This window comes from Dipteris shenzhenensis, chromosome 8 (assembly GCF_047967505.1).
Source record: "Dipteris shenzhenensis isolate YYH24624 ecotype China chromosome 8, Dip_SZ_1.0, whole genome shotgun sequence".
Lineage (NCBI taxonomy): Eukaryota > Viridiplantae > Streptophyta > Polypodiopsida > Gleicheniales > Dipteridaceae > Dipteris > Dipteris shenzhenensis.
This window is the reverse complement of record NC_141603.1, coordinates 13488226-13507086: the sequence shown is the minus strand read 5'-3', so window position 1 is coordinate 13507086 and position 18861 is coordinate 13488226. Positions and strand designations below refer to the sequence as shown.

The window sequence follows — 18861 nt, the reverse complement described above, 5'->3', positions numbered from 1 at the left end:
TGCTCATTGTCCTCTGCTCAACGTGCCATGTCAACTTGTTGTTTACTAATCTATTGGTGCAATGCTTTCTCAGGCTAAGTGGCTCCTTGATTAGGACATCTTTGACTATAATTAAGCACTTGCTCAATTGTAGACTGGACATAATAGCATTTTTAGCAGTTGCAAAGACATTATTTAGTCTCTGTAGAACCATGTCATTCCTTGCTCTTTTCTTGTTAAAGAAGTGCTTTGAACACTGCTCGGCTCATCCCATCTCAAGAGAATCAAGCATGGGTGCTTTTGCCTTCTTGGAGCCTTTTAAATACTCGCTCGTTGGAGTCTGTTTAGATGTCTATAAATATTCTCATATGAGAGAATTTTTGGTTACTCTAAAATGTCAATGTATGAACCTTATATGATTATAGAATTATAAACATTTCTACCCTTTAAAAAAAACACTCTAAACACAAGACTTGCAAAAAAACAATCCACATACCAATAGACCCAAAAGCTATAGTAGGCTTGCACAACTAGCTAAAGCTAAAACTAGGCATGATAATAGAGATTCGCTCCAACAATTTGGACATTAAGGATGGTCTTGTTAATGGTGTAGTTGCTCGCAATCTTGGGGCGGTCACTCTATAAAGATGTAAGATGGTTCGTTCATGGAAGGGGATTTTTAAATTTGGGGGACTTATTGGCCATCTATGGACAGGGGGTTAAAAAAAAACTTCCTAATATAACTATGGTATATAAAATGTAAGGAGGGGACATTTAAAATAAAAAATACAACATGTATACATGGAGAAGAGGGGTAAATAATTTTGGACAAAAAATTAAAATTTAAAATATAGCAGTACTTAAAATATGGAAAATATAGGGGTATTTTAAATATGTGCTTTCCCGGAGGTGTTTTATGGGTTTTCATATAGTGACTACCCTTGGCTCGCAATAGCAATGCATTCCTCTTCGAACGTGATATTGTTCCCACATGGACTCTAATCTTAAAATATATCCAAAGTTCCAAAAAGGGAAAAACCAGCTAAACACCCTAACACATAGCTACCCTATCTAGCTGGTCGGTGCGTGAACAATTCATCAAGCACAAAGACTATCTATGGACACCTTGGGTTTTGACCCCTCCAATATTAAGTTGCATGGCCTTGTTTACACAACGCTCTCTTGAAGATGTGACTCTTCAAAGATTTTCATTCTTAAAAAGCTTGAGCTACAAAACGTATCAAAGTTGACTCAATAGTCCTCCAAGAAGTTGACTGTCTCCAATCCGCATGCACATGGAAACTTGACCAAATTGACTTTGCCCAAATATCGGACCACTCAGCAACAGTTGTACAACAGTTGTACTGGATCATTCAGCTATCACAAGGCAGACATACGCTCCAACCAAAGTGTTCTTGCAGCAACAATACTTTGCCTCCATGAAACACATGTAGCACCCTCAACGAGGTTGTGCCTTCCCAAGTTCATCCACATTTCTCATGACTAAGGACAAGGGCTCGCCACATATTTTCAGCTTAGTACTACATGCTACAACTTCAACCAAGGTGTTGAGTGCTTGCTAATGATATTTCAATCATTAAACCTATAAAGCCTAGCAATTCTTAATGTATACAAATCACCAAGGGCAAGCATAAAAGTACTCATTAGAATTGATCATGGAAATAATACTTAACACTCAAACTTACATTTTGGGAGACTTCAACATTGACTATACCAAAACAAGCCCAAGCATGTATCAATTTGTGTCATCACACAAGATGGAGCAACTCATTAATATACCCACAAACTTCCATGGATACCTCTTAACCATATTTGGACCAATGCAAAAAATAACAACATATGTTGTCACATCATAAGTGTACAATACACTTAACAACATTGCTTACGGTATGTCCCTGCCTCTTGCAGTCTTCTGGTCCCTACGTCTCGCAGCTCCGCTCAGTGTGCTTGCATTGCTAGGCTGGCTCTTGCAATCTCTCTCTCTCATAGTCACAGTATAGTACTCTGTGCTTGCCCGCACCGCAGATCCTTTGGGCTTGCCCATGACTGCAAGGTCGCCGCTCGTGTCTCACCATTGACGTCTACTAATGTGCCATGTCACGACAAATGACATTACCACGACCCTCTTCCCCCCGCCCTTGTAAACTGTATAAAAATTTAGGCAATTTAGTTATATTTAAGCTAAAAAACCTGAAAGATTTTGTGATTTGTTGAGAAAAATGTTTTTTGTGAACACTCTTTGAGCCGCCTTTCGGGTAGGGGGCTCCAAAGGCCCTTTAGCTCCAAGTATAGAGAGGACAGGTACGACTTTGGAGCCTGTCTTACTGTGAAAGAATTCATTCTTGGCGATAGGAACAAGATAAGGCGTATATATATTCTGTTTACGCTCTTCAGGAATCGCATTCACCTCTTCAAACGCTTGCAATCTGTGTGTGTAACAGTGGCAGCAGCCAAACGCATTCGCCTCTGCAAACTAGTTGCAACCTGATGTTGGAAGATTGGTTCGGATTCAGCTCTGCACGTAGTTGCAATCTGTGTGAACAGTTGCAGGATCGTATCTTAGCATTCGGCACTGCAAGTCGTTGCAATCTGGTGTTGGAAGATTTTGTTGGGCACTGCAAGTAGTTACAATCTGGTAAGATTTTGTTGGGCACGGCAAATTGTTGCAATCTGGTTTTTTGGGCACTGGGAACATCGCTAATGCAACCAGAACAAGCATGGCGAGCGGAAGATCAGCAAGAATCATGTCAAAAGTTCAGGGACTAAGATAAACAAATCCAGAACAGGAATTCTCTTCACAGGCAGGGGCTTCTTCGGTCGAGAAAGCGAAGATGGGATCCATTTACCTCCACTTGAACTCTTCTCTCTCCCATTCTCTGGTTCGATTGCCTCATCCCTCCATTGCGGCTCGTCGTCATCCTCCTCGTCTTGTATTCGATTCGAATTTCCTCTTTCGATCATCCGGCAGCTTCAAAACGTCTCGTGCTCTTGTAGCCAGAGCTCGGCAAGAGTCAAAAGAAGATGCTGCTTTTAAAGAGAGAGAAGAGAAACCTGCCACTCCGCAAGAAGAGTATGAGGAGTCGGAAATGTCCTGGATCGAAGAAAAGGTAGAGGATTTTTCCCAGATGACGTCGGAAGCTGTAAACCGTGTTCCCGGGCCGAGGGTGGCAAACACCTCTGTGCCGTGGCTACTAGCGGTGCCGATAGGCTATCTTAGCATCACATTTGTTATTGCAGTCGTCAAAACTATATTGAAATACAACTCTACGAAATCGAAACGTCGACGACTGGTAAGCTCTTTCTCAAAAACATATATATCTAAAATCTGGTTGGGAACCCTTTTGATACATAGGCTCTGCTTTGCTTACTAAGTAGTCTTTGTAGATGTTTTCGATAATTTTGAAGGGTAAGATTGTATGTTATATGAAAGTATTCTCCTTTCGGTTTTGGACTGCAGGTTGACAAGAATGCATTTTTGTGTAAATCGTTAGACGATTATTTTCCTTTGAGACGAGCGGAATTAGACACTCAGCAGCTGAAAACACTCGAAAGCAAGGCAAGATTTCGAGTCATCCTTGAGACCACGTCATCATTTCTGTAGTATGCGGTCGTTGCCACGCTTTTTTCTTTATAGCTCTTGGGTCTTTGAAATGACAAGCATGAGCCCTGCATTATCTTTGGCTTTGTTTAGCTGGTCAAGATTATGTAGGATTTTAAACTCAGTGTGATGACTTAGGACATGAGGCAATCTTCATTGTCATTTTGAGATCGTGGATCTAGTATAACAGCTTTAGCAGCAAAGTGAATTTAAGGCTAGGAAACGTTTCAAATACGCTGGACTGAAGGGCCTGTGTGAGTCATTTTCAGATTTAGGCGGCTTTGGAAACTACCGTGTCTTGTACAGTGCAATTCCCTCTCTCCTCTTTGAGAAACTCTAAAGTAACTGTCGGAACCGTTAATACGTATATGCAGCATTGAAGTTATTTTTCGTCTCCTTCCAAAGAAGTTCAAGCCCTTGCAAAGGGTCATATTCTCCCCTCTTTAGGAGACCCGACAAGGAAGGGATGCTTCACACGGTCTACAATTTTGCGTCTATGAGACAAAAGAATGGAAAACTCCTCAGGAAAAACAGCAAAAGGGACTTGCTGTCACTACTACTGCTGCTGCCCCCGATCATGGTTAAGAGGCAGCAAACAAACATTGCTCACCATGAGTGGGCTTTCACAGTGACACGCCAGTACAATCCAGAGACAGCCTTGCTTGTCTTAGATTCTAAGTCGGATTGGTGCTTCGACAGTGGTGCTTCCAAGCACATCACTTCTTGCAGATCACTCTTTCAGACATTGGGGGCTGCTCCACATGATGGCACAGTGACATGTGTCAACAATGCATCATATCCTGTGAGAGGGATTCGCCAGGTCGAGGTCACTTCAGTTTCAGGTGATACGGTCACGCTCATGGACGTTTTGTTTGTCCTAGGTATCAAGAAGAACCTCATCTCCATTGCAGCCATATCCTTGAATGGCTTTCGGGTTCTCTGTGATGGTTATCGATGTGCTGTGTATGACAACCGGTACGATGAAAGCATAGTACTTATTGGGTGTAGAAAAGGGGGTAGGGACAGATTTGGAAAAAGGGGAATAGACTAGCAGAAGGAGAGAGAGATAAGGGAAGAAGGGAGGAGAAGGGGTAGGAGAGAGAGAATGAGGTAGGAAAGAGAGGGAGAGATTGAGAGGGAGTAGGGAAAAGAGAGAGACAATGAGTGAGCGGCGTAGGTAGGAAGGAGGAAGGGAGAGTAGATAAGGTTAGATGTCACATAAAAAAAGTACATAGTAGGGTGTGGATGGAGACTTATATAGTCCCTCCACATTTTCCACCTAAAGGGCCTCTAACTTGGCCTCTTTTCCCCTTCATTACAGCCATCCCTTCCCATAGAATTTTGCCCTCAAAATTTCATATGCGGGCTGTTATAGGTGCATCAAACATCACATAATAATTAGCCTGGTAGGAGACAGGGGTTATCTTGGACAATGCTCTCTGGCTGCCATGAGTTCTCATCCTCAGGGAGTCCCTGTCACTTGATAAGATACTTGCTGTAGACTTTGTTTCGGAGTATGTGATCCTTGAAACCCATGATGCGCTCCGGAACATAAGAGTATGTGGCCCTCCTAATCCATAGGTGGTAGCTTAGGAAGGACTTGGACATGCTGTCCAAGATGTGGCTTCAGCAAGGATACATGGAAAACATTATTAATCTTGGAGGTTCTGGGTAGCTCCAACTCATAGGCCGGGACTGTAATACCTGTGAGCAAGCTTCGTTTTGGTGTTACCCTTTTGTCACGAGGATGTGAAATTATGCGACTTTTGATTTGCGACTCCCGTAATTTGCGCGTGACTGCCTTGAGCCTCCGGGGCGCGAGGGTCCGGCCATGGGGCGGGACTTCGGGAATTAAAATTCCTAGTGGGCCCTTGGAAATAGTGAATGTGCATCCAATTACTAGGCAATTAATTCGTAGGGCCAAAGTGTGCAACAGGGGGGCCAAAAGAGTGGTGCAATTAAAAATGTCTATTTTTAGCACAGGACTACAAAAAGGGCCTAGAGCTCTTATTTAAGAGGCAGTTGGCCAGATCATCAGTTCCAGAGGAGCTAGATCATCAGTTCGGAGCTGCTAGGTGATGCTATTTTACTAGGAGGTTCCAGAGCCTGCCAGGGAAATTCGTTTTTACCCAGGGGCCAGTTTCAGGTGTTCCAAAGCCTACTAAGGAAATTCGTTTTTACCCAGGGGCCAGTTTCAGGTGATCCAGGGCCTGCTAGGGAAATTCGTTTTTACCCAGGGGCCAGTTCCAGGTGATCCAAGGCCTACCAGAGCAAATCGCAATTGATCTAGGAGCCTGTTGCAGCCTGCAGGTGGCGATTTCTACTACGGTGTCTGTTCCAGTTTGCAATTTGCTTTTGGGCTCTTCCAGGCTGTTCTAGGTGCTTGCGATTGGTTCTAGGGCTGTTCCAGGAGTTCTGGACTTGACCAGGCTGCTCCGGGTGAACTGCGACTTACTTTTCTAGGCTTTTAGTCTCAGCAAGAGATTTCGACCCGATTTTCTGAAGCTTTCTGGGTGTTGTGGCTGGTTTTGGTATCTTTCCAGGCGTGGGCGTTCTATTCTAGGTTGCTTTTGGGCTGTGCCAGGGCGGAATCAGCTTTTCTCTGCAGGATCTTGGGTTTTCTAGCCTCGATGACCTAGCTCTGTGGATATTGGGTAGAAGGAGGCTTGCTTTTTGGCCTGCTTTTGCCGTTCCTTGATTTGTTGCTAGCTAGTTATTGCGTTTGGGTTTCTTTCCTCGCGAAGAAGGGTCAATTTATGCTGTTGGGTAGTGGCCAAGGGGGCTTTAGATTGAGGCAACCCGCTGGGAAGTGTTTGGTTGTTTGATTGCACCAGAGTTCAGCTATTGAAGGCTTTTTCGCAAAGAGAGGGGACTGTATGAGTTCAAACCAGGCACTCATGAACAAGATTTTGCAGCCTCTCCTTTTTAGATATGTGCTGGTATTTTTTGATGACATCCTCATTTACAGCAAGGATAAGCAGGAGCACATCAAACATGTCAAGCAAGTGCTGGAAATTTTGAGGTTTATGCTAAAGCCAGCAAATGCACTTTTATGGCACAAGAGGTTGAGTATCTTGGTCACATTGTGAGCAAGGATGGCATTCGAGTGGATCCTGCAAAGGTGAAATGCATTGAGGATTGGCTGCAGCCACGCAACCCTACTCAGTTGAGGGGATTTCTAGGTCTTGCTTCCTTCTACAGGCGCTTTATTCGCAAGTTTGCCAAGAGGGCAGCCCCTTTGACAGACCTTTTGAAGAAGGATGCTTTTATGTCGTCTATAGACGCACAGCGCAGCTTTGAAGACCTGAAATTCTCCCTCACTCATGCTCTTGTGTTGGTATGCCCTGATTTTTCACGTACTTTCATTGTGGAGGCAGATGCTAGTGGCAAAGGATTAGGGGCTGTGCTAAGACAGGAACATGGGGTAATTGCTTTTGAAAGCAGGAAATTGGATGCCAAGGAACTATATTATCATTTGTATGATCAGGTAATGTTGCCTATCCTCCATGCTTTCGAAAAATGGCACCACTACCTATACGGTAGCAAAATCAAGGTTAAGACAAATCATAGGACACTTAGGTATTTCCTTACGCAGCCCAACTTGTCAATGAAGCAGAACAGGTGGTTGGCTACGGTTCAGTCTTATGATTTCGACATTGAGTACAGGACAGGGAAAGAAAACGTGGTTGCAGATGCCTTATCCCGTATGTGGGCTTGCAGTTTGTCTACCATTTCTACCACTACTAGGAGTGGATTCATGGTATTCAGGAAGAATACATGCAGGATTCTAAGGCAGCTTCCATATTTGGAATGGGGGAAGAGGGAGGGGAAGAGAGAGATTGGGAGAGAAGGGAGAAGGAAAGAGGGAGAGAGAGAGAGAGAGAGAGAGAGAGAGAGTGTAGGCAGCACGTAGGAGGGAGGAGAAGGGAGTAGATAGGAATAAGAAGTCACATAAAAAAGTACATAGTGCTCATCCCCAACTTTCATTCTAATCTGATGATAGCCGGCGGACCTCCCGGTAAGCTGGGGAAACCTTGTCGATTGGGAAGGCATAACCAGGCCACCGCTTTTTAGACTTTGGTCTTGTAGGCCTTTTTGGTCTTTCGCAGACATTAATTAATAATAGATATGAGAGACCTACAAATTAGGCTTAGAGATCTTCCTTCCCTTGAGTTCATCCAACAGGTCATCTATCCTGGGGATTGGAAACCTGGTTTTGATGGTGACCTTATTCAAGTCTCTGTAGTCAATGCGTTGTATGCACATATAGTTTGAACCATCCTTTTTCACCAGTACAAAGACTTTGTATAAATGGATGCTTAAGTATGTGTGGGTGTGTGGATTTGTATGTGTGAGAGCATATTTTTATACGATGGTCTACACCCATTATTGGGCGTTGATGACGTCAGTGGGGATGTCATAGTAGCTAGTCCCTACTATGCATGATGGAGTTTATGGGTTTCAACCTTGTGAGTGACTATCATGAGATTGAAACTGCACTATGTTGTCTTTTTAGAGGATGAGTTTGGGAATGTTCCTGGATTCATCTAGGTATATCCTTCTTTTTCACCAGGAGCACAGGGGATGCATAAGGAGAAGTGCTATGCGTGATGAAACTCTTTTGAAGTAGTCCCTCACTTGAGGTGCCACTTCTTTCCGTTCTACCTTAGAGAGTTGGTATGGGGCCTTATTGATTGGCTTACTGTCAGGTTCTAGGACTATGGCATGATCTACATCTCTTCTCAGAGGAAACTGTGATGGCAAATCAGCAAACACATCTGCAAACTCTGAGAGCAATCTCTGCATATCACAATCATCAACACGGGGAGTGCCCCCCTCTTTAGTTACTGACACATTTAATGCATATATGGTGCTGCCCCTCTTGAGCTCTCTGGCCAATTGCCTTGCTGAAATGACCTGCAATTTAGGAGCTGCAATACCATGCAATGTAACTGATCCATCCCTGTGGACAAAGCTGAGTGTTAAGGCATTGAAATCCATGCTGATTTTGCCCAGTGATTGCAACCAATCACAGCCCAGGACAACATCTATTGGGCCCATGTCAAGTGCCAAGAGATCACCTGCAAAAGTATAGTCATCAGAGAACTTAATCCTTGCATCTTGGCAACAACCTCTGTAAGGTCTTGCAATTCACAAAACTGTGGGTGCTACCGCTGCCCACCAACACATGCACAATCCTTCCATTAATCATCCCTGTTAATCTGATAGTATCAGCACTTTTGGCACCCATCAGGGCATGCATGGAAATAGTATAAAGTGTTGGCTGGGCATCCCAATAATCCTCATCCTCGTTCTTAGGAGCATTACCACCTGCATCTTCACGTGCATAAAAAGGTATCGCATCCTGATGCTTCACAGAAAAGAGTGTTGGCCTACGACCTCTCATGCCACCAGTGGGCAGAATCTCATACGAATGCGAAGCATGATTGTCATGCGCAGTAGCACCACCAGGATCAAAAGGAAAGCTAGTGCCCTTCGTGGCTCCAGTGTCAGGAGCCTCATGTGCATCATGTGTATTTGCCATCTCATCCTGATACGTATCCAAAGAACCTGGGGCATCTAACAGTTCCTCGTCATCTGAGAGGTCAATGATCATGTTGAGCTTGGCAATACCACTGTTGTGCATCTTGCACACATTCCTGTGCTCAGGAGTCCATTTCTCGCCACATTTAAAGCATAAGTTGGCCTTCTTTTTGCTGTCCATTATTGCCCGTGTATGCTGTTTTATCTCAGCCTGCTCATTTCCAGCAGTAGGCTTGCCTCCAGGCTTGGCATCTGGATACCTGTAAGGCCTGGCATACGGCATCTTACTACCCGAGACAGTAGGAAAGCGAGGAAATGGTGCTGCTCCAGATTTCTTGTCAATCCACTCAGCAAATTTAGGCTTCAACTCAGCGTCATACCCCGTAGCATGCGAGCTGCCCATGGCATTTCTGTGCTTGCCAGCATATTTAGGCTCGAATACTTCTGCAAGCTGAGCTGCCCTCTCAATTGTTTGAGGGTTGTGTGCCTTCACATCTGCAGCGAGAGAAGAATTTAACCCATGGATGAAACGCAGTAGCTTTCCCTTTTCAGATATGTCCCCTGCACAAACAGGGAAAGCCTCCAAAAGCGCTGCAAGTACTCTTGGACCGTACCGGTCTGTGACAAGGCATAAAATTCAGCCAAGTAGTGTGGTTGGTCTCCGAGGCGAATCCCTCATGTATCACCACCATGTGTGGGCATAGTCCTACATATGCATACGTGCAAAAATGATGCACTCCTCCTCAGACTTGGGGTAGAAGCGAAAATAGTCTTCCAGCTTCGTGAGCCACTCCTCCAACTCATTGGGAGTGCGAGTGTCCCCTTTAAACTTATGCGCTGTGAGTTTGTTCTTGATATCCTTGGCTGCATAATTCTTGTGTGTGTAACCTCCAGAAGTGCGGGCATCATCACGCTTGAGGTTCACATAATCGGACAAGGGCATCTCAAGTTTGATGGCCTCAGGTAGGGCCTTGTATGAACACAAAGAATCTACCAACATGTCATCAAAAGTGGCTTGCTGCCCACCACCAACCCCCTGCTGCGTAGAAGCTACTGCCATCTAATGTGCAGGCCATCTTCTGGTGGTTCTAGTGATGCCCTATAGGCCATGGTATGTGTGTTGTAGGCATAAGTGTAGGCACTTTTAGTGTTAGTGCCTTTTAGGCCACATAGGACACTTAGTCCTATGTGACACCTAGGACACTTAGTCCTAGGTCTAGGTACAAGTACCTTGTACTTGTATCTTTTCATTATCTAAGATTTGACATGACGGGTGTTCTTCTGCGACTCTTTGTTACCTGCACTCTCTCTCTCTTCTATCCGATCCTTCAGTGGTATCAGAGCGGGTATTGCTTTTGTCTTCCAGCTCTCCCCAGCCCCCCGAGTCCTCCATTGCTCATTGGGAGTCTGTTGCTCTGCTGGTTGTCACATCTCCAGCCTGTTCGAGGATCTTCAACTGCTGTCTAAGGCTTCCAGAGCCATTTTTGTCGCCATAACTTACCTTATTGCTGCTTTCCACTAGAGGCGACTACTTCTAGGCCCTGCCGCAGCTTTTTCGAGGTCCAGGCGCCCAGCTTCTGCAACCTCATACAGATCTCAGATCTACCTACGCCACCATACAGCCTGCACACCAGACGTCCGTACTGTCACGTACGGATATCTGCGTCGTCGTACACTGCGTTTTGTACTATCACGTACGGATACCTGCATCGCCGTACACTTGTGTTCCGTACACTGCGTCGTACATGATCCGTACATCGTGCATATTTCGTACCATACATTGGACAGCCACGTATTGCTCCGTACAACGTACACAGCGTCCCACGTATTGCTCCATACAACGTACATGTGCTGCCGTACGTCGTACACCCACGTACTTGCATCGTACACCGTACAGCCACCGTACTTGCGTACCGTACATTGGACAGCCACGTATCTGCTCCGTACGTTCTTTCGTACGGTTTCACGTGCAGATCAGCCGTCAACAACTTGTGCAATTTGGGGCTTTTGCAGGACATTGGAAAATTTGGGGCTTTTAGTTCTTTTCACCTCCTTTGGTTGCAATTTCTTGCAAAAAGATTGGAGTTTTGGGATTTGGTCTGCAATTTCTTGTTTAGATTGCAGTACATTGGGTCAGATTGCAGGATATTAAGTTACATTTGTAGGACATTGAGTCAGATTTGCATACATTGGGTCACATTGGCAAAAATTTCAGCAAAATTTGGGGCTTTTCTGCATTTGCCCTCTTTTTGGCCTATTTGCCCTCAATAAATTTGGGGCTTTTGCCAAATTTGCTGTTTTTGCAGTGATCATTGCCTGTCACAGTCACATTTGGGTCAGATCTGCATTTGCCCTTTGATTTGGGTCTGAAATTTGTAGATATTTGCTGTCATTTTTGGGACAGCCAGCTTTTTGCAGTGATAGCCTTGAGGCTTTTGGGTTTTCAGGTCTTTTTCAGGGTATCACATTTGCTATGGCTGGGAACAATCAAGATTTATTTGGAGTTCTTCGTGAAGATGATAAGTTGGATGGCACCAACTATCCGATGTGGTCTTATCTCATGAAACATATTCTTGTTGCAAAATATTGTTTTTGGGGCTGATCTGAGGCCAGCCAATGCTACAGTGGTTGCGTGTACTGCTGGTCCTTCTGCAGGGGGTACTCCTCCTGATGCCTCTTCCTCTAGCACTCCTGCTGTTGCTCTTCCAACTCAAGAACAGTCAAGATGGGATGCAAGAGATGCAAATGCGCATTCATGCATTGCTTTATCATGCAAGAGAATCATTATTCCACACATTCGGTCTTGCAGGATAGCAAAGGATGCTTGGGATAAATTGGCTTCTCTCTATCAGATGCGCAATGAAGCTCGTGTTGCATATTTGAGAAGGCAATTACAGGAAGTCAGTATGAATGAAGGTGAGTCAATGGATGCATACTTGACAAAGGTCAAGGACCTCATGGAATAGCTTGCCAACATTGATGAGGTGGTGCCAAATTCACAGCTTGTCAGTACCACATTGAATGGACTGCCAGATACATATCAAGGGTTTGCTACAACCCTTCGATTAGTGGCCATGGGTAATCCAGACCACTATTCTTTTGATCAGCTAGTTACTTTGCTTTTGCAGGAAGAGCAAAGCAGAGCTAACAGACAAGCCATTATTCTTGATCATGCATTTGCTTCACAGCAGACAGGAACAGGCAAGGCTTCCAAGCCTATGGGCAAGCCAAAATCTGTGCATAGCAGCTGCAATTCCTCCCATGCATCTAAAAATACAGCAGATAAGGTAAAGAAGAAAAGATGCTACTATTGTCACAAGCTTGGACATGACATTTCAGAATGCAGGAAGCGCATTGCTTCAGAGAAAAAGAAAGCAGGATCCACAGTTAATGCCTCACATGCTATTGAATCCCATGAGCCAGAAGATGCTTCACATGCACATGCTCTTCAGGATGATTGGGCATGGACTGTCCATTGCTCATTTGATCCATCCAAAGCTGATGCGTTCTTTACTGCTAATGATGCTCAGTCCTGGTACTTTGATAGTGCTGCTTCCAAGCATGTCACTTCTTGCAGACAGTTGTTTCATTCTCTAGCTGATGCACCTCGAGGGGGGACTGTTACATGTGCTAATAATGCTTCATATGCTGTAAAAGGAGTTGGAGATGTGCAGCTCACATCCATTTCCAGCCATCCTATCACTCTGACAAATGTTCTTTTTGTGCCTGGCATTGAAGTCAACTTGATTCCAATTTCAGCAATTGCTACTTCAGGTTTCAGAGTAATTTTTGATGGCTACAGATGTCTAGTTTATGATCTTCGTGATGACAATGCTATAGTTCTCACTGGCACTTTGCAAAAAGGGCTTTATCACCTTGATCATCATCCAGCTGCACTCTCTATTGAAGCATTGGCTATTTCAGATTCACAACTTGCTGAAACTCATCTTTGGCATGAGAGAATGGGCCATCTCAATTATAGAGCTCTTGCAAAGCTACATTCACAGCAGATGGCAAATGATGTACCTCGGACTCACACAGTTTCCAAACATGTGTGTGAGGGTTGTCTTTTGGGTAAGATGCATCGATTTCCTTTTCAAAAGAATTGTCCAAAACTCTCACAAAGGAAATTGCAGCTAGTACACAGTGATGTCTGTGGCCGAATGAGGACAAATGCCATTGGGGGGTATAAGTATTTCATGACTCTCATTGATGATTTCACAAGATATTGCTAGGTATATCCTTTAAAGGCCAAATCTGAAGTTTTCTTATGCTTTCAGAGATGGCTGAATATGGTTGAGAATGAATCAGGAAGCAAGCTTGTCACCCTCAACACAGATAGGGGGGGTGAGTATATGTCAAAGGAGTTTGATGCATTTTTGTCCTCACGGGGCATTATTCACTCATGCACTACTCCTTACACTCCTCAGCAGAATCCTGTTTCTGAAAGGAAAAATGGAGATGGCCATGCATGCTTAAGGCCAAGTCTTTGCCCAATAAATTTTGGCTTGATGCAGTAATGTGTGCCAACTATGTGCTGAATAGATCACCTACACGGGCATTGAAGCATTGTTAGGGGAAACGGGGAACGGAAACGGAAACGTTTCGGGATTTTTGGGAGGGCTGAAATGGGGAAACGCCACGTCAGCAAGGGAGGGGAGTAGATGATGATGGAGGGCTGAAGCAGGCTGCAGGATAGAAAGGAGAGGAATGATACTTGAAGACATGCTGCAGAAACAATTTGGCCATTTGATCTGCTGTAATTTTCTTTCTTACAGGCACAAAGTGGGCTTGTTTGCTAAACCTGCAAATTATTGTCCACAATCCATCATGTCCAGTAGGAGTACGTGGAAGATCAAACACAAAATCCATAGCTATGCTTTGCCATGGTCTATCGGGAATTGGCAAAGGGTGTAACAACCCAGGTGCCTTCTGCCTGTCAAACTTTACTTTCGGACAAACCATGCATGTTCTCACATATTCTTCCACATCATTCCTCAAAGAAGGCCAATAAAAGTATCGCTCCATTGCTGTAATTGTTGCTGTAATTCCCCTATGTCCTGCATATAGAGGAGCATGACTTTCCATTATGTCTTTCTGTCGCATCTGATCAGTGACACAGAGTCGTCCATGCATCAAAATGAAACCCTCTTTCAACATATAGTGATCATGCCTTTGACCATCAGAATGCTGATCATAAATAGTTGAAAAATCAGCATCATTTACATAGTGATCTTTCATCACATCTAACACATTGTTGTAAGCAATGCTCACTACTGAAACACTGGGTTTCTTGGAGACTGCTTCAGGCTGTGGTTTCTTGGAAAGTGCATCAGCCACGACATTTTTGTTACCCGGCACATGTACTATTCGAAAATGAAACATTGAGAGGAAGTTATCCCATCTCATGTGCTTTTCAGATAATTTTCTCTGCGCGAGAAAATATCTAAGTGACTGATCATCTATCTGCACATAAAAATCAGCTCCAAGAAGGTAATGTTTCCATGTGGTCAAAGCATGTATCACTGCTAACATTTCCTTCTCGTATGTCTGCAAGTACAATTCAGCATCTTTGAGAAATCTACTCTCATATGCAACCACTTTGCCATCCTGCATCAAAGTGCCTCCTATGCTGTTCCCACATGCATCACAAGTTATAGCAAAGGGTTTTGCAAGATCTGGCAAGATAATAACGGGTTCAGAACACAACTTTTGCATCAGCTCTTCAAAAGCTGCATTTTCCTTTGGTCCCCACCGAAACGGTACAGCTTTCTTTTGTAAAGCATGCAAGGGAGGGATCTGCTATGGTTTTACATTGAGTACGTTGCTATGGCCATCATTTTGAGAGTTGTTTAACAGTCTTTGTGTATACCATAATAGGTTGCTTTGGCATGAGGCTAAGGTTTGCATAAATGGATGCTCAAGTATGCGTGGGTGTGTGAATTTGTATGTGTAGCATATGTTTATACTATGGTCTACACCCACTATTGGGTGTTGATGACGTCAGTGGGGATATCATAGTAGCTCGTCGTGATGGAGTTTATGGTTTTCAACCTTATGAGTGACTATCATGAGATTGAAACTGCACTATGTTGTGTTTTTAGAGGATGAGTTTGGGCATGTTCTTGGATTCATCTAGATATATATATATAGTTGTGTTGGTTAGGCATTTGTGCACCCTTGTGTCAAATTCGAGCTAGTGCACAGTCAGTTTGTTGATGGTCAAAGCTCAAATGTTATTTTCAGAAATGGTATCCACAATGGTGGGAGAATTGAACGTTATCATCTAGGTTTAGGGTTAGGGCCTCTCCTCCCTATGAAAAGGCATTTATTACGTTTTAGGGTTCTATCAGTAATTTGAGTTGGACCCTATCTTAATGAAGACTGCATGTAGGATTCTTGTGGAATAATACTTTGGAGGTTATGATCGTATTATACTCTCCTCTCTTTTTGTAGATCTCACATTTATTGCGTATATGATTCACGAATCCTGAATACTGATCGCAATGGTTTCAGGAGGTGATAACATGTATTTTGGAAGTGCTTACGTGTTCTCATATGTGAAGTGTAATATGTGCATTCTATGTGTTTGGAAGAAAGGCCAAACTTTTGCAAAAGTGTCTCCAAAAGTTTGACAACGAATCTGAGATCAGGCCAGCGGATATTGTCCTATTATGAGAATCAAAATGATATTAGAAGACTTGTATCTAGCTTGAAAAGGACATGGACGTACATAATATACTTTTATAATTTCCTTTCCGTGCATGAGGAACGAGGCAAATATTCAATGGATTCAATGGCTGGGTAGTGGATCCTATTGGTGTGTACATTTCTCTCCCTCTTTCTCTAACGTATGCACAATGAATTGCTGTAATAAATGAAGTTTTTCATCCATCTTCTAAGGAATGAAAGGATGCTGAATCTTACTTTTATGGTTTCTGCAGACTAATTTTGACACACAGGAAGTTCTACGCAAGTATATACGCTATGCATTGAATGAGAGGCCTTTTAACCCAGATTTGGTAGCTGATCTGATTCATTTACGAAAAGTTTCACAACTAGAAGATATGAAAGTTGTTGAGCTACTCAATGAGGTCTCTCGACGGATAGTCAAAGAAAAAGGTTTAATGTTAAAAGCTAGTTCTACTCATGGCCTTAGCCTCAAGCTCAGGTTTAATGGTAGCTTATAATTTGAGTTTGATGGATCAAATCTACAAGCTTGCTGCAAATTTTTTATTTTCGAGATGTGAAAGATTTTACTTTTCATATATATATATATATATATAGCAAAAAAAGTATTTCTATTAAGTATGAAAGAAAACCTCAGGAGCAAGCTCAATGCAGGAGTACATCATGCCAATAAATACATGAAAGAAATCAAAGCTCAAAAAGAGCTAGCAAATAACTTACGCTTATAGCTATAACTTACGTGGAAATTTACAACGCAATATTTTTTAATGGTCTTCCTTCATGGTGCGAGTTGTGTTGTAACCAAAAGTTGGGCTGACTAGCTTTTTTTCTGTGGTAATCTCAGGTCCGGTATTGATGGATACAAGAGGGCTGACAGAAAAGGGGGTGAAACGGAAAGCGGCGGTTCAAGCACTTTTTACAAAGCTATTTTACTTGTCAGAGGTATAACTTATCACAAACTTGCCAAATTATTGTGGCCTGCAGAAAATTACTGAAAGCATTCTCTGACCTTTTTCCTTTTGAACCAGCTTGATGAGTTCTGTTCAACGACATGCCGGAGCTCATTGAAACTTAAGGAAATATTTGGAGTGACTGAGTAATGTCCCTCATCTTATCCTCTTTCTTAGTTAGTTCTCTCATGTCTTGTCTTTGGTACAAATTTCTCTTTCATACACGTATCAAAGTTTTGCTTTTGATTCTAAAAAAGGCAAAAAAATAATTGGGACATTGTGACGTTGAGCAGCCTTTCTTTTTGGGTTTTTTTTTTGGGGGGGAGGATCAAGTGTGGAGCTTTACGAACCGGAAGCACGAGAGTGCTCAATGCTGTTCTCGGGAAAGCAAACCAACAAGTGCAGGCTCAGCAATTGTGAAGAGAGCAGGGCAAACCTTCCAGACACGGCCTGACTCCGTGGGGAGGCAGTAGTGGAGAATATCGGACAATGTGGGAAAGCCTGATCCAGCAAAATCACATGAGTGAGTGTAAAGCGATGTGTAGTGAGGAAGGGCAATGCTGCAGCCTGCTTGTAAAGCTCTTTTTTCCGGTGGGCAATTGTGACAAGACTCGAGGAAGAAGCCATAGCGAACTCTGCGCCAGTAGCCATGGTAAGACGGGGGTGGGGGGGGGGGGTTGGCAAGTGTGATTTGGAATGACTGCACTGTGCAAGACTTCCTGTCTTTCAATCTCTATTGGCAGATAACTCTTGTTGTGCAACTAATTGTTGACATATCACGTTCTATCTGCTTCTCACTCCTCTACTAGCTCGCCTCCTTTCTGTGTGGGAACCACAGTAAAAAGCTCCTCCGTAAGGTTTGGTCGGAGGGTAACTTGCTTCAGTGAGCGCAGCGGTTGGGTAGCTCAGGGCTTTCTCTGGCTGGAATCCTTGAATTGACCTTTTTTCCTCTTCTATTTTTTGTTGTAAACATCAAATTCACAATTTATTTTTGAATCAAGCTCAGCTATCTGTAAGGGCACTGGTAAGAATTAGAGACTGAGTGCTTTACAGTCTGATTCTTAAGGTTCCCCTTCCAGCTCACTGCTGAAGGTAATGTCAAAGTAGGTTCCAATAGCTAGTGTGGTGGACGATACAACCAGCACATTCTTCTTTCTGTGAAAAGTATCTACATGCAAATGCTCTTACAATGCTTTGAGCTCATCCCAGATTTCTCATTATCTCACTCCCATCTAGAGTGTAAGGTATGTTGACAAGGGCAGCCATATGTGGAGTCTGCTGCCCCTTCCATCACAAGACTGCACTGTGCAACTTGGATGCCATGTGTTGCTGGCTATGGCCTCCTAGACTTTCTTCCCGAAGGCGAGATGTATGCTACTTGGGGACGTGACCTTCTGGATCTCTTGGAGCACTATTGTCTCCCTCCCTGCTCACCAAGTAAGCAAGGGAGATAGCTTGAATTTGGAAGGTGTGCCAGCCCTCTTTGAGCCAAGGTACGATCTCCCAAGTGGACACTTGCGGAGTGTGTCGTAAACGTGAGATGATCTTGAGTGAATACTGCGAGATTCGTGTAAGCCCATTGGACAGCTCCATAAACAACGTAGAATTATCGCTAACCCCTACTGTGCAGTAGTGAAATGTGTTACTTCTCCCCATCTACCCAAGCAAATGTCCGATGGACAGGCCTCCATGCACCACTCTAGTGTGGAGTTTTATGAACCGGAACCGGGGGGATCAAGTGTGGAGTTTTACGAACTAGAAGCAGAGAGTGTTCAATGCTGTTCTCGGGAAAGCAAACCAACAAGTGTAGGATCAGCAAGTGTTGAAGAGATCTTGGGGAACCTTCCAAATACGGCCTAGACTTCGTGGGGAGGCAGTAGTGGGGAATATTGGACAATGGGTGAAAGCCTCATCCAGCAAAATCGCACAAGTGAGTGAAAAGTGACGTGTTAGCAAGGAGGGGCAATGCTTCTTGTAAAGCTCTTTTGTCTGGTGGCGATTGTGACAAGACTCCAGGAAGAAGCCCTAGCAGCCAGTAGCCATGGTAAGACGGGGTGGAGGGGGGGGTGCAAGCGTTAT

At 43.8% G+C, this 18861-nt stretch overlaps 1 protein-coding gene across 1 annotated transcript in view; it reads left to right on the top strand.

The window, feature by feature from the left end:
- The first annotated feature begins 2256 nt into the window (after positions 1–2256).
- Positions 2257–18861, top strand: part of LOC147899138 (ribosomal RNA small subunit methyltransferase J) — a 38523-nt gene continuing 21918 nt past the window's right edge. Inside the window, exons 1-6 of the mRNA XM_087378117.1 lie at positions 2257–2301; positions 2442–3290; positions 3458–3556; positions 16087–16264; positions 16677–16774; positions 16861–16928. Of these exons, the coding sequence (XP_087234243.1) occupies positions 2832–3290; positions 3458–3556; positions 16087–16264; positions 16677–16774; positions 16861–16928 (902 nt within the window). The 5' untranslated portion in view covers positions 2257–2301; positions 2442–2831. The remainder of the gene's footprint in view (positions 2302–2441; positions 3291–3457; positions 3557–16086; positions 16265–16676; positions 16775–16860; positions 16929–18861) is intronic.